This window comes from Microtus oregoni, unplaced genomic scaffold, assembly GCF_018167655.1.
Source record: "Microtus oregoni isolate MIOR12 unplaced genomic scaffold, Mior012 000047F_ref0000412, whole genome shotgun sequence".
Classification (NCBI taxonomy): domain Eukaryota; kingdom Metazoa; phylum Chordata; class Mammalia; order Rodentia; family Cricetidae; genus Microtus; species Microtus oregoni.
The window spans coordinates 318655-345309 of NW_024543221.1; the positions used below are offsets into that span (position 1 = coordinate 318655).

General features: G+C 44.0%; 1 protein-coding gene across 4 annotated transcripts in view; it reads right to left on the minus strand.

Annotated features, from left to right (window-relative positions):
* Window positions 1–6115: 6115 nt before the first annotated feature.
* Window positions 6116–26655, minus strand: part of Pld5 (phospholipase D family member 5) — a 324256-nt gene continuing 303716 nt past the window's right edge. For all 4 annotated transcript variants that reach the window (XM_041635445.1, XM_041635448.1, XM_041635446.1 and 1 more), the window contains exons 8-10: window positions 25093–25261; window positions 19428–19542; window positions 6116–13912 (exon numbers count right to left, since the gene is read on the minus strand). In XM_041635445.1, coding sequence (XP_041491379.1) covers window positions 13656–13912; window positions 19428–19542; window positions 25093–25261 — 541 coding nt within the window. In that variant the 3' untranslated portion in view covers window positions 6116–13655. The remainder of the gene's footprint in view (window positions 13913–19427; window positions 19543–25092; window positions 25262–26655) is intronic.

The window sequence follows — 26655 nt, forward strand, 5'->3', positions numbered from 1 at the left end:
AAAACCAGCAAGTACAGTCGGGAACAGAACAGTTTATGGAAGGGTCTGTTCCTAAATATTTCATTTTCCTTGACTTACATGAAAACCCTGGGTGCGTCAGTTACTTTTCTGTTTCTGTGATAAAACACCATGGCCAAGGCAACGTATAAAAGAGTATAGTTGTACACACAGTTTTCGAGAGAGTGCATGGTGGCGTAGCAAAGGCATGGTGGCAGGCAGAGCTGAGAGCTCATATTTCAAAGCTGCAAGTGGGAGGCAGAGAGCACACTGGGGATGGTGGTAGGTGTGTGAAACCTCCAGACTGGCCTCAATGACACCCCACCTCCAACGGGGCCACACCTTCTCATCCTTCCCAAACAGCCACCAACTAGGGACTGGGATTCAAATATATGAATCTATGAGGGGGGCTGCGTTCTCATTCAAACCATCACACTGGGACAACATTTGTTTGCCCTGCATGGTTTTGTATTGCGCTCTGATGAAACTGCTCAGGAAACTGTGATAGAAAAATATTCAAAATTTATTTCCTCAAAATAGACTATGCTTAATTTGACTTCTATACTTGGTCATAAATTCTGTTGAAGACAGACAGAATCTCATAATTGCTGTCTCTTCCACATCAACAGCTTTAATATTGTTGAGAATCTATGTTTAATAAATGTTAGTTCCGTCTCATGGTTCTCCCCTGTATGTTAGTTCACACTTAAGACATACCACTAATTGTTTCATATTTATCCCCAAAAGCTAGCCCAGCATAAATAAAAGGGTAAAATAATTTTTTAGACAATAGACGTATTGTGAAAAGATTTCTCATACTCCAGGGACAGTTTTAAGATGAATTTGCAACTTAAACTAATGGAATGCTTTTTGTTTTAAAAAGGGGTGGGGAAGAAAACCCAAGCTAAAGATGTAGAGGCTTTAGTTTGTGAAGACCTTGAGAGCAGATCACTCTCAGTGCGCACAAAGGAACACAAAACTGAAGTAAATGTAGTTCAACAAGGCAATTTCTTTTCCCAAGAAGATTGCACCACAACCCAAAGCAGACTAACAAACACACTTGTCAAAATGGCCTCTTTTATCCCTGATATAGGTGGTGACTCATTTCATCATACTGGTAAGTCTGAGTTCACAATCTGATGTGATCGGCCAATCAACTCAAAGGGGAAGGATCAGGAAAGATGGGTTCTTGCTGGGCTTATTGCCCTCGGAAGGACAAACGCTCTTTCTTACAAAGGAAATAAGATGAGATTAGTGATCAGTCAATGTAGGTGATAAAGGAAATAGCACACATCGAGAGGTGACTTCATGAGAGACAAAGACAAACCGAGGCTCCTTATGAGGCAGGACTTTCAGTACATTCCCAAAGTTTAGTGAGGAGCACTCCCCTTGACTCAGTTCAGTTTATTCCCAAAGCTCAGTGAGGAGCACTCCCCTTGACTCAGATTCCTATCTCAAGACAGGGTTGCTCTATGTAATAGCCTTGGCTGTCCTGGAATTCACTCTGCAGACCAGGCTGGCCTCAAACTCACAGAGATCCGCCTGCCTCTGCCTCCTGAGTGCTGGGATTAAAGGCATGCGCCACCACCGCCCGGCTCTTATTTGCATTCTTATTTGCCTGTTATTTTAGACATCAGTGGACTCCAAGGTCTGCTTAAATGAATATATCTGAAACTCAGGACACAATGAAGAAAGTTTTTTTTTTTTTACATTCATGATTATTTTTGCTCTTTCTTAATTATTGAGTGGGTTGAGCCCCAGGGAGATAGTTTAGTGATTATCGGTGCCATTCCTGATAATCTGAGTTCAATCCCCTGGACCGTATTGTGGAAAGAGGGAATAGACTTCCAGAAATTGTCCTCTGATCTTCTGATATGCATATTAAACATAATAATAATAACAACAAAAATAAGTTAAGTAATCTGGATGGCATCTCTTAGAAAATTGTAGAAAGTATGGCATTTCTTTTTAAAAAATTATATATATTTTGTTTTTTTGAGACAGGCTTTCTTTGTAGCTTTGGAGCCTGTCTTGGAACTCACTCTGTAGACCAGGCTGGCCTCAAACTCACAGAAATTCACCTGTCTCAGCCTCCTGAGTGGTGGGATTAAAAGCATGCACCACCATCATCTAGCTAAAATATTTATTTATTATTATTTTGAAATTATGTGTATAGTATGTCACAAAATCTGGAGTTGCAAGTATTTATAAGACTGTAGATGTTGTTACTGTAAATTAAATGTGGGTCCTCTGGAAGAGTCACACCTGCTTATAACCACTGAGCCATCTCTCTCCAGGCCAGTCATCTCTCTTCTTACTGTACTGACATTGAAGTTTATGGTGACCTGTTCTCTTTTCCACATTGCAGGATTATATTCTTAATCATTTTTAGGAAAACACATATCTATGATTGCTGTCTCTACCCTGTGACACCTATGCTGTCTTGGAACTCTGCCAGCAAGAAGGTCATCACTGCCGCAAACCCTCAGTCTTGGGTTCCTGGAATCGCGAGACTAAATAAACCTATCTTTCTTACAGAAACGGCAAACAGTTGTTCCTGTCTGTCCCCATGACTTTGCCCTGAAGGACTGAAGTCTCTATTTTGTAACTAATCATGTGAGTCAGTCAGAGCATTCACCGACTGCCACAGATTCGCCACTGTTTTAGAAGTGTTTGTAGGATGCTATTTCTTGCTACCAGTCCGGGTGAGATCCTTGTCTTTTCAGCAGATGTGACTCATGTTACTTCCTGGTTAGAGTATTCGTTTGCATATAGAAGCCTCTCTAGCAAGCTTCTTCCTGGGGAATTTGCTCTCTTTTGACCCCGATGAGCAGAGAACTCTGCTGAATCACAGTGAATATTCACTATGAGTGAAAAATATCTTTTATGGTTTCAGGTAATTAAGATTTTGAGATTGCTTACAACCATCTGTTTCAGTGTTCTACCATAGGAATGGAATGCACACACTAGACACACACACATAACACACACACATACTTCACACATATACCAAATAAACACATATGCTACAAACATACAAGCTACACATTACACATACAGACACTTCATATATATCACACGTACATAAACTACACATAGTACACACATACAATATACACACACTATAGTATAGACATTACACACATAAATTACACACTTATACACTACATACATACACTATATACACATGCTATACACACATAAACTATATATACACATATACTACATGCTACTCATGAACTACATACATATCTATACTGGCTAATTTTGAGTGTCAACTTGACACAAACTACAATCATCAGAGAGGAAGGAGCCTCTGTTGAGAAAATGCTTCCATGGGATCCAGCTGTAAGGCATTTTTTTTCAATTAGTGATCGATGGGAGAGGACCCAGCCCATGGTGGGTAGTAGCATCCCTGGGCTGTTGGTCCTGGATTCTGTAAGAAACCAGGTTGAGCAAGCCAGGGGAAGCAAGCCAATAAGTAGCACTCCTCCATGGTCTCTGCATCAGTTCCTGCCTCCAGGATCCTGGCCTTTTTGAGTTCCTGTATTGACTTCCTTCAGTGAGGAACAGCAATGTGGAAGTGTAAGCCAAATAAACCTTTTCTTCCCCAGCTTGCTTTTTGGTTAAGGTGTTTTGTTGCAGCAATAGAAACCCTAACTAAGACAACACCATACACACCATATACACACAACACATATACACCATGCACACACACATATACACCACACACACACAGACACACACACTGATTTATAGATATGTACCGACTTACGAGATTGTGTAGGATGCAAGGCAGAGCAAAGGCCAGAGGGCACCCTGTCTTACAGGCAGACTGGACCTCGGATAGGGATGAATGCCGATCAAAAGTGGGATTTCTTCTTGAGGAAGCTATAATTCTGTCTTTGTGCCTTTTCATTGACTGGCCCTGTCTCACACTGGTCATTGAGGATACATGGTAACTGTGGAGGTTTGAGTGAGAATGGTTTCCATAGGCTCATGTGTTTTAATGCTTAATCCCCAATTGTCAAAACTGTTTGGGAAGGATTAGGAGGTGTGGTTTTGTTGGATAAGGTGTGTGTTAATCCTGAGATTCAAGAAAAAGTCCTGTAATTTTGAGCCAAATTTGAAGCAACCCTTAGGGTAAATACCAGCTGAAAAGAAGGGTTCTGGCCAGGTCCACCCCTGGATTCCCAGGGAATGGCCACGAGTAACATTTCAGAGACTTAAAAAGGCGAAACTCATAATTCACTGCATTTCCCATCAGGTCCAATGGGGCAAGCACACATCCAGATGTATTTCCTGTCTATGAACCTCCCACCCACATGTGACCAGGCACATCTGGTGCAGAAGGGTCGAACAAACTTATTTAGGGCAGTGAAAACGCGTGGCTTGTTATCTCCCAAGAACAACAGCTCCTAGCATTCCCGGGCGTTATCTTGTCTTTGGGCAAGTGGGGTTTACAGGTTCACTTTGCCTCTTGCAGGTGTCAATGGGGGCAGGCTTTGAGGTTCCAAAAGCCCATGCCACACTCAGTTAGCGCTCCTTCTCTCTCTTTCTCTCTCTCTCTCCTGTGCTTGTGGATCAGATGTGAGCTCTTAGCTACTGCCCCAACACCATGGCTGCCTGCCTACTGCCTGCTGCCTGCCTGCTATCTGCCTTTTGCCTGACATGCTGACTACCACGATGGTCATAGACTCTATCCCTTTGGAGGCACGATGACCCCCAAATGAAATATTTTTCTTTTGTAAGTTTCTTTGGCCATTGTATTTTGCCCCAGAAAGGGAAGAATAACTAAGATAGTAGCTTGCGGTCTTCTTTCACTTTTAATGTGTGTTCACACACGAGCGAGACAAAACCTGGCTGTAGGACTTCTGACCTTACCAACCTCTAGCTGAGCTGAGCTGGAACAAAGCCAGGCTCCATGTGTCATGATCTCACCAAGACTTCCTCCAGCCCTTCCAAATCAGCTCCAAACTCGCCTTCCTTTGTCAGCTTCTGCGTACTGCTTCCGCTTCTGTCTCCTACAAAGTCCTGTAAGCTCCTTACTTTTATCAGATACTCAGCATATTATTAACACCCTCTGTATTTACTAAGTTCGTCATTAGAATTTATACTTCAAAACATCATCTAAATTTGCCACACACCTGCCTCTACTTAACTCCATGAACTCAGTGTGCGCTCTATCCTCATTTACCTCATATAAAAAAAGTATTGGCTGACAGCTTCAAGACTTCCATTTATTTCTCCCACCTCAACCATTTCTTTTTTTTATTTTTTTCTTTTGTTTTGTGATAGCATCTCACTTTGTAGCTCTGGCTAGCCTAGAACTCACTATGTAGACCAGGTTGGCCTCAAACTCACACATATCCACTCGCTTCTGTGTCCCAAGTGCCAGCCCAACAACTTCTGTCATGTAGTTATTGTCTGTGTGTGTGATTTCTGTGCTCTCTGCTTCTAATTCATCTTTATGAGTCCAGGATCCTTTGGTACTATTGATTTGGTATTTAATACTTAGGGAGTAGATCAGGGCGGTTCACCACAAAGACAATTAGACATGAACACACAACCAACAGGTCATTAACATTAACTTCAATGTTAATTCTTTTTTTTTAAAAGAGTAATTTTATTTTATGCGCAGTGTGTGAGGGTATCAGATGCTCTCGAACTGGAGCTACAGACAGTTGTGAACTGCCATGTGGGTACTGGGAACTGAACCCAGGTCCTCCAAAAGAGCAGCCAGTGCTCTTAAACTCTGAGCCATCCTCTCCAGCCCCAGTGTCAATTCTTTTACCTTCTCTACTTTCAGGCTATTATTTAGGAGGAGGACAAGCCTGGCGAAGTGGCACATGACTCTAATCTCCACACTTAGGAGGCTGAGGCCGTGCCCTGTGTTTGAGATCAGCCTATGCTTTACAATAAGCACCAGGCTAGCCCATCCTATTTCAACCAATCACCCCCTCCTACACACACACACACACACACACACACACACACACACACACACACACGAAAAGTAACAAAGGGAAAAAACCAGAAAGGACAGCTTTCACTTCATTCTGTTGTTAGTCGGGAGCCTCTGGACCATGAAGAATAGCATGTAGTCACATCATTTAGGTTAATAGAAGTTTATTTATGCCAATACATAAGAAAGTAAGGAAGATAGGGAAATTACCAGGGCCTACAGAGTTCAGAGTCACTGTTGAGACCCAGTCATTTCCTCTGTAACAAAGAACAAGTTGGTGTCTCAGCAAAAACTCTGCGGGTCTCTGTGGATGCAGCCGTCCTTCCTGATTGAAGATGGCACCGCAGACAGGCGAGGTGCCGGTCTCTGTGGATGCAGCCGTCCTTCCTGATTGAAGATGGCACCGCAGACAGGCGAGGTGCCGGTCTCTGTGGATGCAGCCGTCCTTCCTGATTGAAGATGGCACCGCAGACAGGCGAGGTGCCGGTCTCTGTGGATGCAGCCGTCCTTCCTGATTGAAGACGGCACCGCAGACAGGCGAGGCCTGCCCCGGCTGTATCTTACTACACCTTGCTTAATTCCTGCCTTTCACACCAGGTCTCTGATGGTTAGATCAGGCATTTCTGGGTGTGTCATTTTTTTTTCTGGCTTCCCCGTGGCCTGTCTATCTACCAGTCATTGAAAATACAGCCAGCCACCGTGGTCGGTGTGTGGCGCTCACACGGCGCAGAACATGATGCGCTGCTCGGAGGCCTGCCTGATCTCTCAAGAACACTTAAAGCCCATCTCAGAGTGCAGGTAATAGCAGACAGCTTTATTGCTGGAGACAAAATGCCTTTGTTTCCCAGTGACACAAAGTGCCATTTCACTGCTACAACTATTCTGAAGATTTGGTGTCACCATTTTGTGTGATATGTGTCTTAGATGCTGCCTGTCGTACACGCACTGGATGAAGATGCATCCCTGCGTTTAGTGAAAGGTGGTAGAATTGTAGATGAAGCCATTATTAACATGGCTGTCACCTAATTGGACATTCCGCGTTGTCCTTTAAAGTGTCCATCTTTGTTTAAGTTGGAACGTCGGAAACAATTGCAGTATTTTTCATCCTGAAAATTGAGGTCATTCTTCTCCAGATGGGTTGTGAACCCACACAAGAAGATTCTAAACTAAAAAGCAAGTCTGTCTGCTCAGTGTTTCTGCTGTTCCTAAGGAATTTCTGCTCATGGGAAGGGGTAGAGTTGATAGTTGAAGTTTTCAAGAGGCCTGAGGCCCAGAGGACTATTAGTGGGAACGAGTAACTCCTTTTACAAAACATTTACTAACATTCCTATCAAAGGACATAAAAATAAATGATAAGTAACCTTTATCTTGCTGTGATTTAGTTGGGCCCCTTGCATATGATTCCTATAAAACTACATTATCTCAATTTTTACCAAAACCATGACTCTATAGGATGTAGACACTGCTGATCAAAGAAAATTACTGAGTTGAAGATTCAGGAATCCACTTCACTAAGTCTCTGCTGGAAACTCAAGCAGCAGCTTTGAAGACAGTGTGCCTCAGACTTCTCCTTGTGCATGTGTGTGCGCTCCCTTAGAAAGACGTCCTGCCACAAGTCCAAATCGCTGTAGTAAATCAACCACTGTTCCATGTGTGTCCCCTAGCAAGGCTCTGTGCTCAGTGCTTCAGGCTGCTTAAATGGAACAGCTTCCTCAGCTTCCCTGCACGGCAAATTGGGAAGGGGGTTTATGCATCAGTAGGCGTCTTTCAAAGTGAGCTCTAAACTTCAGACTCCAAATGGGGTTCTGTGGGACTGGGTATAGCTCAGTGGCAGAGCACTCATTTAACGTCCTCGAGGCCTTGGGTTTGATCCTCAGCATTGTAAACAGAACCCCAAACCAAAGGGAATTTGCAGAGAAGACACAGGTGTATTTATTACAGGTTTTTGGCAGAGATCTGAGAGGGGGTGATGGGTGGATACTCTAGGCAGCTGGACCAGATGTAGCCCAGGACATGGCCTCTACAGATATTTCTTCACTAATCAGTGGGACAAACTTTTTTTTTTTAATTGCCAGATAGGAATAGTATTATAAAGATGCCTGTTGGGTGAAAAGCTCCACAGTGGTCCAGAGTCCACAGGACCAACTAGAGCTCCCTTAATCCTGGCTTACCGCAGTACCTGGTAGCCCTTACTCCCGGTTTACAGCAGTACCTGGTAGCCCTTACTCATGGCTTACAGCAGTACCTGGTTTCTGAGATCGAGCTGAGCAAAAACGAAACGGCTAGCTTCACAATATGGCAGGGTTTTACAACACTTAGGCTTGAAAAAGAAAACCTCAGCATTTGGTTACATGAAAGACTCGCTCCCTATAAAGCCCCTCCCCATTCAGCCTTTTATTAACCAATTCTCTTAGTTATCTGAAGGTTGATATGCCCAGATATAAGCTTATCCTGTTTACATAAGGGTATATTAAAAATGGAAATACCCTTTGTACTGGAGTTAAGTCAGCTGTTGCACATAACAAAAGAAAATGCATGATAACTTGTTACATCTTACATTTCTTGCCTTTTGTGTTCTATTTTAAAGGTTTATTATTTATTCATTTAGCATACACACGTGTATGTATATATGTATGTATGTATGTATATATGAATACCCACATACAAGCATGTGTGCCAGGGTATGTTTGTGGAGGTCGGAGTACAGCTTGCTGAGTCCGTTTTTCTCCTTCTGCCCCTCTGGGTTGACTCAGGCTGTCAGGTTTGGTGGCATGAGCCTTTACCCATGGTCATTTTGGCAGACAGCGTCTCATGTAGCCCAGGCTGGTCTTGAAGCTGCTAAGTGGATAAAGCTGACGTAGAATTCCTGACCCTCCTGCTTCTGCCCCCTAAGTGCTGGGATCGCAGGTATGCACCTACTCACACAGCTTAATATCACGTTTCCCTGTGTCAGATTTCCAAGAGAAGCCCCAGTGGCCCGTGGACTTTCACTCCTGGGGGAGTACAAGACTGTTGGTAGGTCACACGTAGGAAGACGAAACTTTAACAGCTTCAGGAAAGTTCTTTAGAATACCCGTACAGTTACCATAAAAAGCAGTGTATTTTAGTTGATTTAAAGATGTAAATTCTCTCAAATGGAAAATGTAGGCTAAGGGTTGAAGGTGGCCTTAAAGGAGAAGAGGATAGGCGACCTTTGGTTAACAAGATAAAAGGGAACAAAGGAAGATATGAATTCTTAGCAAGTTGGAAAGCATGGATATGGAGTAATTTATCTAGTCTATAATCTCAATCAAAATGCTTATATTAGAATGCTCCAGTTCACTAGGAATAAGCAAAGGTGAAGGGGAGAATCCACCCACAAACCACGAGGCTGTTGATAAGGATAAAATTTGAATAATAACAACAAAGTGTCTTTCCTTCCAGGAGCTGACTGCTCTGTGCAAGAAGGCAGATTTGCACATTAAATTCTAAAAATAATGAAACAGAACTTGGACAGAGAAACCCTTACAAAGGGCATGTGTTGGGGTCAGGGGATGCAGATTTAAAAAGGATAGAATTCCTGAGACAAGGAGTCATGGATTGAATCCTACCATGGCCTTCTCACAGTCTGCCCCCTCTCCCCAGAACTTAGTTCCATAAAAGTTCCTGTAGGCAAATGAAAACCTCCTAATGAATAAATCTAAGGCACTCGAGAAGAGGTACAGACCGGTGGGAAATGAGTTTCTGTTATCTCAGGTTCAGTGAGGTACTTCTCTGACAAGCTGGTAACCGCACATTAATAAAACGCCTATTTCAAAGGGTAAGCTCAATCAGCAGAATGTGATCCAACACATCTGAGTAAGAGTGGTGTCAGACGCTGAGATAAAGTAGAGCAGATTCTGGGGACATAGAGCCTGGAGCAACACAAAAGCAGAAGCATCCACACATCTTTCCTTACTCTCGCTGAGCCTGCGAAACTCAGACATTCATTTCTCACGTTGTGTTCTGAAGGACCTTGGCAGCGTCTCTTGCTCCTTAATGGCAGGGCAGGGGAAGGGTGGAAGGGGGCCGTATACAATGTGTCTCAGTTCTGCCATTTCCAGGCTCATCAGGCGTGATTCTGCAGAGTGTAGCTACAACCTCCACATCCCACTTTCTTTCCTGTAGCCTGCTCGTTTTGTGATTTAATAGGGAATGGCCAGTGAGGATGCAGCGGAAGCCAACAGGACACAGAGGAGAATGTGTGACAGTGACTGACGGGAGGGTCCTATGTTTAATGTGTCATGGGATAAAAGTATGATGCACAGAAACCGTGGGTCCCATATGCCTGTTTTCAACCAGTTGGTCTTTCTGAGGCAGTACTTGACTCCGCAATGAGTAGATAGAGCCTGAATAGTGGGCCGCTGCTGAATTTTGAAAACCAGTATTTGAGAACAAATAAGGCACTAAGTTAGTGTTAGCAATGGGGAAATGCAAAATGTGTCTCAAATTGTGTTTGGTCTCCATTCAACTGGAGAACAGCTCCCAGAATATTCCGGCGAAGACGGTAGGATAGCAGTCCCCTTCTTCATATTTTCCAGCAGGGCGTACCTCCAAATTAGAAGTAGCCTTGGAGTGCTTTTGTTTTATGTTCTTTCCCTCTTGAGAAATACATCCTAAGCTATGGAACGGGAAGAATGGGAGTTAGTTACCTATCCAGCAGAGACTCAATGTCTAAAAGAAAAAGGTCCCCTGTATAGGAGAGCATCCTGTTGGAATAGAACAGTCTCCTGAATTAAATGTTCTCCCAGAAGACAGAGACAACACAGGACTCATTCTCCTGTGTGCTGCAGAAGGACAGGGTTGCATGGTCGGGTGAGGTGCTACGCTGTGGTGGCACAGAGGTATGGGTTACTGGCAGGACTCTACTGATGCTGGTGTGTACCGTGCCCCTGGATGCCATCCTGATTGATGGGTTTGTGAGTGAGTGACAGTGATGGCCATTTCATCAATGATAATGTTCTCTTTTCCCACTGTGTAATATCAAAGGCAGCAACTGGGAAAGGGCCCACATCACCAAGCCTACATTTGTCTCATGACTGTTGACAAGCAATGTGGGAGACAACGTAGCCAAGAGGGAGGTGACCTTTTACGCTTCCCGTGTATTCAGAATCGTTGGATCAACCCAGGATCCCTTTGTCTGCTAAAGAGTGACAAGCCTTCCTTGTCTCATTGCTTCTACTCATTGCCTTCCTTCCTTTGAAAGCCACCCCCAAAGCTGCTTTTACTTGCACACTTGCCAGGGTGACACCCAATTCAAGGATGGAGTGTTTGGTAAATACTTAGAGTCTTATGGCTGGAAAAGCATCTTTGAGAGTCTTCAAATCAGTCCGTAAAAACCTGATTTCCTTAAAGCGCAGCTCTCTTGGCATGCTCTATCTCTCTGTCTCTGTGTGTCTCTGTGTCTCTTTGTGAGTATTTTTCACTGTTTTTGTTGTTGTTTTGTTTTGTTTTTGAGACAAGGTCTTTCTCTATAACCCTACCTGCCCTGGAACTCTCTATGTGGCCTCCAAAGATCTTCCTGCCTCTACCTTCTGAGTTCTGGTATTAAAGGCATGCACTGCCACACCTGCATGCTCTTTAGATCTCTTGACCGGATTAAATACCCAGTGAGGCAAGAGACAGAAATAGCAGGAAAGGAATTGGGGTGGTCAGTAGGACTGTGAACCATTCTGCATTCAGTGAACCTGAGTAAGGAATTCTTTTTGTCATAATTAAACCAAATCTCTGGAGATGAAAGTAAACAAACGAGATTGTTTATCCTTGTTCTAAAGACACATGTACACTCTGGTCCTAAAGGTTCATTTGCAGCACAGCGTCTTTGTGCGTTATTATTTATGTCAGGGTGACCGGGCTTCATATTCCACGCAAATATCCACAATCCAGATTGTCACCAGGACCAACCTTCCCCACCTACATACCTATTCTGTGTTTGCAAAGAGAAATTTTCCCCTCTGGATTCTTGGGAAGTACCTGGTATGACTTCTATCAGGATACGGCGGAGATTATTTCAAGAAAAAGATTATGCAGTGTAATGCTTAGCATTTATATAGGTTCTTTTGATTTCAAAAAAACAACTTAGAAATATCGCCTACCATGACAGCATCCTTGCGAGGTAGGTGAGTATTATTGTCTCTACACTGACTATAGAAACCCGAGGCCGAAGAGCGAAGGACTCTATTCTGAGCTTGGTGGCAGGAGCCATACTGGGGATGGGCATCTTGGCCACTTGCTCTGGGCTCTGAAGAGGTCACACCTCTCTCATGTAGCAACAGTCTCCATTAATACAGGATTATATATTGTAGAGATATAAAACAACAACACACAATGACATTATAGAACAATAATCCAATATTTCTGTTTCTTAGTAAAATATGTTAAGCACAGTATTTAAATTGCATTTGTCTGAAAAGCATTTGGTATATTAAATAGCAGAAGGTATATTAAATAGCTCTATAAACATTTGCTGGCATACTCTTAACAGCATAATAATTCTAAATAAATTAAAATCCACCGACGCATAGAGACCTTTCCTTTATAATACTGTTAACCAAACACAAATGTGAAATAGCTTTGTTCTCAAAATACAGACTTAATGGCTTGCTGAATATTAGCAGGGGCACTTCATCTTTCTGAGCTTGAGGAAAGTATATATATATATATACACACACATATATGTATATATATATATATATATATATATATATATATGAATATATATGAAAGAGAGTGAGAGAGAGAGAGCTGACTTTGGTTGTTAAAATAAAATAATAACTTAGGAAGGGGAAAAAGTATAGTTGAAGATTGGGTAGTGGTGGCACACACCTTTAATCCCAGCACTTGGGAGGCAGAGGCAGGGAAATCTCAGTGAGTTCGAGGCCAGCCTGGTCTACAGAGTGAGTTCCAGAATAGCCAGAGCTACACAGAGAAAGCATGTCTCAAAAAACCAAAAGAAAAAAAAAAGAATGTAGTTGAAAGGTGAAAATGAAAGACTGATATTTCTATATTGTATACATTTTGGGGAATTCACACCTTTCCCAAAGATATTCTGACACTTTGAACTAGTGCCGAGGTGAACACAGAGATGCTGTAGAAAAAGGACATTTAGGGAGAAGACAGACAGATACCAATGAAAACCTGTGGGTTCAGAACACAAGGGGACAAAAGACTGGGTATTTTTTCAGGAGTCTTGAAGGCTGGCATGAGATGGGGGTGTTTGTGCTCAGCTGCCTCAATAGGTCTTGAAGATGGATTGTTAGGGAAGAAACTTGGGGCTGTGTCTTCTCCCCCATTCCTCAACTCCAGAATTCAGCAATGTTAAAGGAGAGGGCTCACCTCACGCTAAAACCTGTGCAGCTGGGCCAGCAGAAAAGGTCCTAAAACCAGTAAGAAACAGAAGACAAGAACTGAGTCTTAAAATCTGTATGCAGATGTTAAAAACTAACTCCTACGCCAGAATGACATTCTCCGTTAGAGCTCATAGATAGAAAAGTCTTAAATTTAATATACGGTGCTAAGATGTTGTTAGCTAGATATTACATGTCATTCAGAGAACAGTTTTAATAAGTGTGCTTTTTTTTATTTCTCCTTAAAAAAAAAAAAGATGTCGTAAACCGTGGTCTTTGCTCTAGTCCTTCCTGCACTGGGTCTGAAGCCTCGCTTGTCTGTCAGTGAGCTATGCACTCAGGGGCTCCCTCCCGGTGGCATTGTCATTGGCAGCTTGGCTGGAGGGAGACTTGCGTTTGGACAGGTTTGAACAGTTCGGCTGTTTGGTGGGCTGTAAGGATTTGGCATAAGGCGAATACCAGTCTCTTTCAAACACGTCTTTGAGTTGTTTAATGATGCTCCTGTTGTCTCTCGCCTCTGCCTGGTTGATGACGAGGCCCGTACCCGCATTCAGGGTGAAGTCGTTCCCTACCCAATCAAAATTTCCTGCAAACAAAGAAATCATGGTGAGGAGGTGTGATCAACTGGGAAAATCCCCAATATATGAAATGTAGAACAGATTCAAATAAAAAAAAAACATAAAATAAACACCCAGGAATAACGAGAGAGGCAGAATCATGATGACAGCTCCAGAGGAAAAAACTTGCAAGAAGCCCTACATATGGCGGATTAATATTTGCATATTATTTTGGCATTTTCTTCAGCTTCGCTCAAGTTGAAACTCAGAACAAGGAATCTGCTGTTCTTTTTCTGTAAATGTTATTTCTTATTGACGTTCACAAGACACACTAAATACAGCAACATTTAAAATATATAGGAATACACTTTAAAATCCCGTGAACAATTACACCTTCTCAAAGAGACAACATCGAATCCATGTGTGTAAACATTATTATGCAGAGACACTTTACAGTGGAGGCAAAGCTGAAGTCAGGGAAGCTGCTCCTGCACTCCCTAAGGAGAATGGAAGGCATCCCCAGGGCAGGGGGACTGGTTGCTTGGCCAGGTGTTTCAGGACAGTTTTCAGAACATGCCAGAAACCAGTTGGTTTAAATAGTAGAAATGTATTCTCATGACTTTGGAGACAAAAATTAAGGTTGGTTCTTTCTGAGCGCTAAGGGAAGAGTGATGGCTAATTTTTGTTGCTGACTTGACACATCTAGGAAGAATTGCCACCATCAGACTGGCCTCTGGCCACGTCTATGGGGCATTTGCTCGATGGCTAGTTATATAGGAGGGTTCTGTCCACTGTGGGCATTGCCCTTTGGGAAAGTGAGCCTGGGCTGGATAAGAAAGGTATCTGGCCATGAACCTGGGATCAAGACAGTAAGCAGTATTGCCCTCTGGTTACTGGTTTAAGTACCTGTCTTTAGTTCCGGCCTTGCCTTCTCTTGATGATGAACCTTAATCTGCAAGCTGAAACAAACCCTCTCCTCCCCAAATTGCTTTTGGTTAATGGTGTCCATCACAGGGATAGAGAAACTACTAGGGTGGAAGGGATGAGTTCCAACCTCATCTCCTGGGTGGCCCCTTCTCCCTGTCTCCCCACACCGCCTTTCCTGAACGCATGCCCTTATCTTGCCCTCTTTCTGATTTTGCATTTGAAACAGGATGTTATTATATAGCTCAGGCTGGCCTCAAACTCACAGCAGTCCTTCCCCTTCAGCCTTTGGAGATGGGATCACAGGCACAAGATACCATACATCGTTCCTCTGTGGTTTGTTTTTGTTTTAAACGACATAGAGCACATTAGATTAATGTCTATAATGATCCTGCTTGGGAGTGATTTTCCTTTCACACATTCTTTCATACAGGGAACTGGGACTTCAGCATATGAATTGGGAGGCTGAGATTGTTTCAGAAGAGGTTGATAATTGCTATGCCATTAATGCTTAATCCATCTTCAAGACTACATTGGTTTGAATGGGAATGACCCCCATAGACTCACATATTTGCTTGCTTAGTCCTCAGCTGATGAGCTTTCAGGGAAGGGTTAGGGGGCGTGGTCTTGCTGGAAGAGGTGTGTCACCAGGGGTGGGCTATGAGGTTTTAAAAGCCCACACTTGGCCCACTGTCTTTCTCTCTGTGTCTGCTGCCTGAGGAGCATGTTGTGAAGCCCTCAGCTACTTCTCCTGCACCATACCCACCTGCATGCCACTATACGCTTCAACGTGATGATAACAGACTAAGTCTGTGGAATTGTAAGCCAGCCCCCAATTTCAATGTTTTCTTTTATAAGATTTGCTTGGGCCATGGTGTCTCTTCATAGCCATAGAACATGAAAACAAAGGCACAGAGCTGAGCAACCCTAACCTCCCATATATGTTTCTTTGGGATTGAATGGGCAAAACCAAGCTTTGTCCTTAGAAGGGGACAGTGCTGTTTATTTCTCTGATCTTCTGTGTCCTGTCTTGGTCACTGAGTACCTAATGTTTACTAGGTCTGATGTGAAGAATGTGGATAGAAATCTGAATATGACAGTTTCTGCCTTCAAAGAGTCAATGAAGGAAACAGTCATCAGAACACAGAAGGCAGGAGAGGGTACACCTTTCACATCCAGAGCCACGCTCGCTGGGGAGAAGACTTTCTATCCTTCACTAAACATGCCAAGAAGAAGCTGTGTATTGAGTGATGAGAAACACACTGAAGGTTAACTGGGACAAGAGATAACCAAACTTCCAAAGGAGGGTGGTATCTTTTGGGCAGAGAAAAGGTCAGGAATTTGGAATATTAGGGGCTGTGGTCAAGCTGCAAGGGAGTCTGAGAGGAAAGAAACTATAATTTATTGTCTACTTTGGGCGAAGCACAGTGCTTGTGGTTACAAACACTATTTTACATGATGGGGGGAGAATTTTCCATGAGGAAGGAGATGTTCACAGAGGTTCCTACACTCGTCCCAATTTTCATGGTTAACCAATGGTGCCTCAGGGAAAACCGCTGGAGCTGGGGTTCGGAGTCAAATTGAACTCCAGAGCCAGCACTTCACTTCTGTGTCATATGGCCTCTGACCCTAAAGGCATCCACTGACTGCTTCACCCTGGACAATGACCTCAGCTCAGGCTCTGGGGCATAGCAGCCACACTGGGATTTCTGCTACGTGCATTGGCAGATCAAATTTTCTGGAGGAAACAGACACAGACAAATGTGTTGGGGGAAGCCCCGGGAGGAGAAAAGAGGATGGAGAGAGGTGAGGACTTTGGAACCGTTATCCTGTAAACCGAGCTTTTTCCTGCTATCAGTGAACAAGCCAAAATCACAATGTTTGTGGATTTCAAATGCTTTAGTTGGCTTCTTTCCGAGATAGCTCTGGGACATTTCTTGCTGACACAGGGATTTTGCCTGACCTTCAAGGTGTATTTTTTTTCTTAAAGTTGGGCTACAATTTCACCCATTATCTTTTTAGACTATTTCACCCCCCCTCAACAAATGCATGCTAAGGCTGCAATATCCAGATGTAGTGTGTCCTGTGTGTATACGTGATGTCAAGGGTGCCAACGAGCTCATTTTGTTAGTAGGCAGCCTTGGGCATCTTGCCAGCACCTTCCATTAACCTCCTGCAACCTCCTTAGCTGTCTCGTAACTCAGACACTTTCCTGAAAATTTTGCAGAGCTTAATTCAGACACATTCTGGAGAATTTAAAATGAAGGAGAGAGGACACTGCCTGAAGATTCTTCTGCAAGTCTCATATTAACCTAATGGAGCTGTAACCTCATACCCTGGGAATTTTCTTAGTTCCACATTATCAATGAGCATCGAAGGAATGATTCAGGAGATTGCCCAGTGTGCTGAGGATTATTTAAGATACCAGTTATTTCCCCATTTTGTTCTTTGAGTGTTTTTCTGTTAGAGCTCTGCTTCTCTCTGGGGAATCAGTGTTTTGTTAGAACTGTTGTCTATAAAACGAACTCACCAAATAACATCTTAGCCCAGGATGAGGAAGAGAGCAAGAATCCAATCTTTACTAAGACCCCGGACCCACCAGAGAGAGCGTGTGGGGCCATTCATATATCACCTCACTTAACCATCACGTCACCGTCAAAGGGTGGGTGCTAGTGCCCCCCTTTCTCAGACAGGAAACTGAGACCTAAAAGAGATTACACAACTTGCTACCATCTTCCAGCTTGTGCCAGCGCTGTAATTAAAAAACACAGATTTTTCTGATTCCAAAACACTGCTTTAATTTGTCCAAGAAATGTTTGCACATCAGGTGAGCCATTTGAAGACCAATAAACATTAGTTGATAAGCTACCATGTCTGGTCTTGGATTGAGTTTTGTCTTCCTCTTCGGTTAAGGTATCACTGAATGAGCCTATGGCATATTACTTTAAATAAAAGCTACAATAAAATATCTTGATTTCGGGTCTTAAGCCACTGTGTGCATGTCTTGATTCATCCATAAGTTTTAGATAATTTAGACAGAAGTTCCCATTTTTTAGTTTAACAATTCTGAGGTATTTTTTTGTCACTTGTCTTTAAAGTTTTTATAATTATTTGTTTATTTAATATTTATGAGTGTTTCGCCTGCATGTAGCTCTAATTTTAAGAAGGCAATGCTGTAATTAGAAAAAATAGAGACTGATATTCTCAGACTGGGATTGCAATGACCCCGTATTCTGGACAGAACACAGAGCTCCTCTCTGGACACCCGCATGGCCGAGTTACATCCCTATGCAGACCCCATGTCCTCATTTCTAAACTTGGATTACGCTCTCCTCTCTGTTGGTAGTGATGCTAACAGGACTAAATAAGGTAAAAGTGCTTCAGGAAGTAGAAATAACCGATAGGAGTTCTGTATTCATTCTGCACCCCACAAACATGTTTTTCTTCTCTGCCGAGGCTGCCACTTCACCTGTGTGATGTAATAATCACCCCCATTCCCTAGGATTTGAGCGTCTCCTTTTTATAGACAATGTCAGCCCTATCTGGGATGATTCCAGTGCAGGAATTACCCTGGCCTCCCACACACTGTGACAAGTTAGAATAATCCCACCAACATAATAGTGATTTATGCACCTGGAACTTTATTGCCTTAAGAATGACAGCTAACATTAATTGGGCATCATCCGTGTGCCAGGTGATTTGTGTGTACTGTCTCTCACTTAAACATTACTCTGTGAAGTTAAAGACTGACACCAGCCTCATCTACAAATCAGCAAACTGAAATTTAGGGAGGTCCTGGGAACTGCTCCGCGTTAGATATTTAGAAAATAGCAGAGATACCGCGAGAAGATGGCGTGGATGTCTTTGTTTCCCAGACACTATAGCGACTCCTCACAGCCCCAAGATGGGATGTCTCATGATCTTGTAGACAGAGAATAAGCATTTTGGGTCCATGTATCTGTTCCATGACGGAGGAAGTTCATTGGTTAATTAAATAAAGAAACTGCTTGACCTGATAGGTTAGAACATAGGTGGGTAGAGTAAACAGAACAGAATGCTGGGAGGAAGAGGAAGTGAGCTCAGAGAAGCCATGCTCCCCTCTCCCGGGCACACGCGATGAAGCTCCGACCCAGGATGGACATAGGCTAGAATCTTCCCGGTAATCCCACCTTGGGGTGCTACACACATTATTAAAAATGGGCTAGTCCAGGTGCGAGAGTTAGCTGAGAAGAGGCTAGATATAATGGGCCAAGCAGTGTTTACAAGAATACAGTGTCTGTGTAACTATTTTGGGGCATAAACTAGCAGGCGGCCGGGGTGCTGGGGATGCAGCCCCACAGCTCATATTACTACAGTTCCATGCCAGAACTCACCTTTCATAAGTCCTTCATCTCCTTGCTTATAAAATGAGCCGAATGGACCAGAGAATGTGTGCAGAATGCAGACAGTAAATTGTCTTCCATGGTTGGCAGCCATGGAGTAGAGAGAAGGTCTACTTAATTGAAGAGCTCTTGGCCTTCATCCTCCCACCTTCTAGTTGGACAACCTCTTTAACAACTACAGCAGACCCCTACTGTCTGGATGATGCCCAAGGAGGAGCTTTTCAGCTCCCATACCCACCAATGTAAGCTGCTCCGTCTGTTACCATGTACTTGTTGCGGTTTAATTTTGGAAAGGTCTGGTTCTTTTGTTCTTTTGTTGCACAAGCATTCTCTCTTTCCAGATCAAAAAATTTCTGTAAGACAAAAAAACAAGAAAAAAATGGTAAGAAAGCAAAGCAGGTCAATTGAGAATGTTTTGGGTCTTGTTCACAAGCACAAAGGAGCCTATTATACAAATATCAGCAATAGACCTCACATTGGGTTATTAAAATGACGCTCTTGTTACTTTGTATAGATGAAGCTATTTTTACTCTCCATCCATATAGGCAACAACAAAGAGAATTAGCATGTTCAACTAGCTCTGTGATTAACTCTACAAAGCGAACAAATGAACACAAAATTCCTTCTCTGAACAGGGCGAGAACAAGGAGGTTGGTTGTTTAATCTCACTGTCTTACTGAGCAGGGCACACTGGCCCTGCAAGCAGTTTCTAGGCGCTCTGTGTCTTGCATGCCAACAAACTGAATGACTGTTCTTACCTGGTGCTTATATTATGTCAATGACTAACTGATTCATCTGAGAATCTGCAATGGTCAAAAGAGATTTTGCCACAGAACAAATAGTTTTCATTGGAACACCTAAGTTCATGGGCTTTTTGAATGGGCAACTAAAAAAAAAAAAAAAAAAAAAAAAACAAATCACAAAATTCAAACTATAGAACTCTTGTGTCAGTGTGACTTTAAAGAAATGATGATAACTATAATATTAATAGCATTCTATTTCACCCAAGGCCCAGAATAGAGATGCTTGGGAAGTGAGGCCTGGCAGCAGGGAAGGCAGGCCTTTGAAATTTGGCCAGGGTTGGATGGATTATCCATCGGGAATGAGCCCCTAGGACACTGAAGGCTTAGGTCAAGGGTCTCAGTTCTCCACTGCAGTGGAGGACATGGATCCTAGAAGGTCTTTCAGCTCTGGCCTCTGTGAGCTGGAAGGGAAGAGAGGCAGAGGCCAGATGTGGAAGGTGACTTCATGTATAAGGTTCTGCTAGTTCTAATTTGGGTTGGGGAAATGGTTAGAGTTGGTCTAGCCTTATACTTCACGCTGGGGGAAGGGTAACCTGATGATCACTAAGGGCTCATGTATTCTGAGCCTCATCGGGGAGACTTCTGAGACAGCAGAAACCAGATCAGTGTCTTTGACATCATTAGAGGTCTTACTGTGCTGGGAGAGAAGCAAGGAGACCAAAGAGAATCACTTCATTAAATAAAGTAATTCAAGAGAGCTGTGAAAATATTTTTTAGATTAAAATTAAAAAATTATGTGTATCTATTTATGTGTGTTGAAGTGTGGGTTTGTGCATGTGAGTGCAGGTGTCCACAGAGGCCAAAGATGTCTGATTCCTGGAACTGGAAGTATAGATAGTTGTAGGCCACCTGCATCACCTGATGTGGATGCCGGGAACTGAGCTCTGGTCCTTTGCAGGAGCAGTGCATGCTTTTATTTGCTGAGCCATCTCTGCAGCCCTGAGCTGTGACAATCTTGCAAGCAGCAGTCTCTCCCCGATGTCCTCAATGATACCAAGCCACATCTGGGCAGGTGATGAGAGTATCTACTTAGAGACAGAGCACCATGCCTGGTCCCAAACTATCTATCTGCCTTGTCAGGGCTCTGTGCTTCCTGCAGACATACTGTATCCAAAGTTTTATACCCTACTTTTCTTGTAAAATCTCCCTGACCATCTGTGTCCTAGATGATGGGGCCATGTTTCCTTCCCACCCATGCCTGTCTTGACATTTAAAAATACATGGCCTCTGTTTTATAAAATGGCCAACAGTGAGCTATTAATGTATGGCTTATTCAAGATTCATGACCATCTGTGTCCAAAATAGTGAAACTGAAGGGGTTCTGCAGAGGCTACTGTGGCAGATTCCTCTTTTCTTGTAGGATTTCGAGTGCAAGCGCCTTAGAGGCAAGCACGCTGTGGGGGCCGGAAGCAGCATGGCGGGAAGACCCCTGGCTTTGGGTGAAGGGAGACCAAGAGTGATTGTGGGAGTGGATGTACCATGCTGTGGGCCCAAGCTCCTGCAAACCTCATGTACTCGACAGAAGATTCTGTAATGTCACTCACTGACCTCCAGGGTGCATGATACTCACAGCGAATACCAGATCATAAACGACAATAAGAAAAGTCTGGGCAATGCTTGGTCCACAGAACAGTCCATGTCTGGTACTGGAAACCTAGGCAAATGCCCACGTCTTGGGAGGGCATATGCCCTGTTGGGAAAGCTACTGCCTTTATTTTGCTTAATGGGCATGCGGCTCCTGTCAAATTGCCTTCTAAATAACTATGTTTATGCACAAGGATTAGCGTTGCTATCAGCTTTGGTCTACAAAGCATCTTTCTGTAGGGGTCAGAAGTTACTAGAGAGACTCATAATTAGTCAAAGTATTGAGGAGAAATGACTCCTAAATGCCCAGCCATAGATGGAACTTCTATCCTTCAAAGGCACACAGAACATCAGAACGGGGGAAGGAGCAGGGAGAGGCAGAAAACCCTAACTTTTTGACATGACATAGCTGTTGTTGCACCTTTGGATTTAAAATAAGCTGTGATAAGCTGCACACGTAAGACTGGGCCCATCAACACGCTGTCATGGGAGCAGGGGTGGGGGTCATGTGGTTCCATCCTTCCCTGGTGATTTACTATCAACAGTCTGTGGTTGATGGGGACGGGAGAGGCATTTCCTTCAGGAGTGTAGCTCCTCAGATGGGCCCCACGCTCCTATAAACAATGCTTTTGTAAATAGTCATAAGGAAACTCACTGGGGTGAGAAACGACTTGGGCATTGCTCTGGGTGCTCTGCTCTCCTCACTGGTGACAGAGCCTATCTTACCACTGCCTTTCCCAGATCACCCCCCACCCCGTGCACCTTTTACTGCCTTCATTTGTGCATAACAGTTTAACACATATTTTGAACACTATTGGCTTTATGCCAGCCATTAGGGACAGACAGCGACTAGACATCTGGTTTCTGCATCATCTGACTTCCCTGGAGTCTCAAGTGCCACTTCAGTACTCTGGATGATGCTGTCCCGGAGCTGAAGCAACCCCAGCATTCTCTTCTCTATGAAGAGGCATAATGGACATGTGGATGGGCCTCTCAGGTCTTACCTGGCTCCCTTGTATCAACCTCTGCTTTCAGTCCTAGTATTTGATTTCAAATCTCAGTTAGCACTCTTACCCTGTCTTGGATATTTCAAACACTTTCAAATCTTGCCTGCCAGACAGATGACTGGTAATAACCACAAACCTGTTTTCATATTTCCAATACTTACAATGATTTGTGAACTCATAGACAACAGGGTGTCTGCTTCAGTTTTAAAAATTAAGATTAAGTACAGAGTTGTACAGAGAAAGGGATGGAAATTCTAGGGTTCCCTATAAGTGAAGGAGGGAAAACAGATAATGGGTGCTGAGACTATCAGAGCAGGATATTCTGTAAGTCTTTTTCTTTGTCCCAGTGAGACACGGCTGCCCTGCTGGACACACAAGCCTCCCTTGCCTTGTGGTGTCACCCTGTGAATGACGTCTGTGATGGAACAGAAGCTGAAAGGATGCTTACCCCCATAGGCCTAACCATCAAGTCTCTCACTCCTCCCTCTGTCTGTCTCTAGGATATCAAGGGTCAGGAATAAGCTGGAAGCTATGATTCAAGATGGATGCTTCAGAGACTCTGTCATCCCATGCTGACAGATGCCTCAGGAAGCACAGGGCCTATCACAGAGTGGGGTCTCGGCACACAGTCACTGAATGCACAGGGGCTTGGTTTGAAAACTGAGGCCAAAAGGCTAAAAGGATTAACAGTCATCAGTCAGCTGGAGGTGGGGAAGACGGATGCATGATGGAGGAAGGTCATTGGTTAATTAAATAAACTGCTTACCCTGATAGGTTAGAACATAGGTGGGTGGAGTAAACAGAACAGAATGCTGGGAGGAAGAGGAAGTGAGCTCAGAGATGCCATGCTCCCCTCTCCCAGGCAGACTAGATAGCTCTGCTCTTTGAGGCACTTGCGATGAAGCTCCAACCCAGGATGGACATAGGCTAGAATCTTCCCGGTAAGCGCACCTTGGGGTGCTACACACCTTATTAGAAATGGGCTAGTCCAGGTGCGAGAGTTAGCTGAGAAGAGGCTAGATATAATGGGCCAAGCAGTGTTTAAAAGAATACAGTGTCTGTGTAATTATTTTGGGGCATAAGCTAGCAGGTGGCCGGGATGCTGGGGACACAGCCCTGCCACTCCCATTACTACAGATGCAGGCAGAGCGGCCGGGATGCTGGGGACGCAGCCCTGCTGCTCCTATTACTACAGATGCAGGCAGAGGAAACAGCACTCACAAAGGCCCGGAGGGGAGGAGGCAAGAATTAGAATTAGGTGATGTGGGATTCTCCTTAGTATGGTTAATAAAGCAGCTACTCTGGGTCTATTGCAGCACAGAATAGGGAAAGGCAGGAATTCCAGGCAGATAGAGGAGGAGAGAGTAGGTGGAGTCAAAGAGACATAGCTGCTGGAGAAAAAAGATGCCTGCATGCTGGTACTGGTAAGCCACGAGCCTCATGGTAAAATATAAAATAATGGAAATGGGTTAATTTAAGACATAAGAGCTAGCTAGCAATATGCTTAAGCTATTGGCCAAACAGTATTGCAATTAATATAGTTTCTGTGCCATTATTTTGGATCTGGACAGCTAGAATGAACACGCGGTCTCTGACAACACATGGGTACTAGGGTTTGAGTGTGAAATGCCTCACATAGGCTCATGTGTTTGAACACTTAGTCTAGTGGGGGGTGATATTTTGGGAGGAGGCAGGACCTACCTGAAGAAGTAGGTCTATGGGCAAAGGTGGGACTTACAGGTTAGATACTGTTCCTAATAACAGCCCAAAGTCTGTCCTTCCTGACTGGCCAAGATGTAACAGGTCGAACTGTCAACTCATGCCAGCAAGGCACAAGTCCTGGCCACCATGGAACTGTGGACTCAGATAAATCCTGCCTCCCTTCAGTTGCTTCTGGTCTACATTCTGTCATGGTAATGAGAAAAGTAGTAGAAATGGGTGACTAGCAGCTCCCTAGCTTGCCTTTCTCTGGGCATCCAGAGATGGATTAGCACATGCCCAAGAGACAGGAGCAAGCCCAGGAGTCTGGGCTAGTGGATGGTGGGCAGGGTTAGTGTGTGTGGGTGGAGGTTTCGACTGTCAAGGTTACAAATAAGATTAGCAGGTGAATGAAGCAGTTAAAACGTGTACTTGAAGGGGCTGAGGAGATGGCTCGGAGGGTAAACTGCTTGCTCTCTGTGCGTAAGTGAGAGCCAGAGTTTGGATTCCTAACGTCCACATAAACTTTGGCAGGAAGCTGTCTGCAACATTGGTGTTGGGGGTAGATGGAGACAAGTAGCTTGGAGGCAAGCTAGGCTAGCTAGTTCATCTAAATCAGTGAGCTTCAGGTTCGTGAGAAATCCTGTCTCAAAAAATTTTAAAAAGGTAGATAGGAGGACATATAATGTTGACCTCTGGCCTCTACATGACTCCTCCCCACCCCTGGGTGTGCCCTGTGCCAACATCATTCATAGACATGCAAAGGGAATAAGCCCTTTTTATTGAATAATCCAGGTGATAAAATACTTACAACTTTCAAGCTGCAGTTGGCTATTTCAGTGCAAATAGCTTTAAGAGACGAAATGAAGTTAAAGGTGAGGGGGTCAGTCTCCTTCCAGAAGCTAATGAGGAGCCGGACTTTAACGCTTCGCAAAACTAATGCTTCCCTTATTTTCCCATCCAAATCTGGCCAGTATGTTCTGCAGAAGGAAAAAAGGAAACCCACCTGAAAAAGAATTTTACTAGACAACAGAATGCTTCGCTGTTCCTCTGCGCATTGCTTTAATCTGTAACATGTCAACCAACATGTAGGATAGATTGATAACATGGGTCTTTGGAGTTTGGTACCAAAGGTGATGTTTTTCTAGGACTTCCTTATAGCAGGTCTTATACAAGGCCTATCTATAGACTTTACAGAAGGCCTCAGGTTCACAGGGCGAAGCTATGTGGAACTAGTGTTCAGATGAACCAACCCCCTTGGGTTGTCTTCAGCAGACCTCCGAAGCTTTCCAGGCCTCGTGTGGTGGAAGCGTCTACTTTTGGGCAGAATTATCTACGTGTCTTGCATGCCTCTTCCCAGATGCCATGGCAGCCTCTATTCTTTGACAATATCCCTCACTCTCTAAAGAACATCTGCTCTAGTCGTCTGAGCTGTCCAATGCTCTTCTTTCCGTATTATCTTTAACACCATTTCTATAGACCCAGCATCCCCCAGCTCCTTTCCCTCCTACCTCTGGGATGGACACTGGGAACCCTCCATCAGGCCAGTAGTTTCCTGTCACCTAAGCCTCTTCCCACAGTAATTCTCCCAGACGGCTTCTCAGCCCTTGCCATGTGTTTCTATGACCAGTTGGTCTCTTGGCTTAAGGTGTGCATGTGGCCATCGGCTCTACCCATTCCCCATCATGTCATTTCAGAAGTATCACTTATTCCTTATGTTAGGACAAATCAGTTACTTGTCTTGTCTTAACTAAGTCTCAAACCATGCCTTCTCTCATTTCTTTGTAGGGATTCTGCTGAGATTCCAGGCTCAGTCACTGTTTGGACAGTTACTGTGAACTACAGCCTGTCAGTGCTATGACCACAGCATCTCCAGGGTCTGCTCTCTGACCCTCTCACCCTCTATGACCCTCCTTCCCTCAAAACTCCCATTCTTAACCACATGAAGCCTGTGCTTTAGTCCTGATGGGCTACAGATCTATGATGCCCCGAAGTCCCTGTTCCTTCAGCCTCTCCTTGTCTCTTTTACCTGGTCAATCCAATTCCAGTTAAGATCACCTGCAGGCCACTTGTCCCTCCACCTTCCTCTTGATCTTCAAAGGACCAAAACCCTGGGTGACATTAGAATTCTCTCTGTCATTTTCTAGGGACTACCAGGAACACTCACCCAGCCTTCTACTGTAAATTGGTCCCTTGCCTCAACTATTTTTCTTGGTCAACCTCACCTATATAATCACAAACATGGCTGCTTAACAGCAGGTGTGATCCTGCTACTCCTTTCATTAAGACACCAGTGCCTTCCCCAAATCATGATACTCTCTTTGAGAAGCCTCCCTACCCCCTTGCTCCTCATCCCTGCTTCCTCTCCAGAATG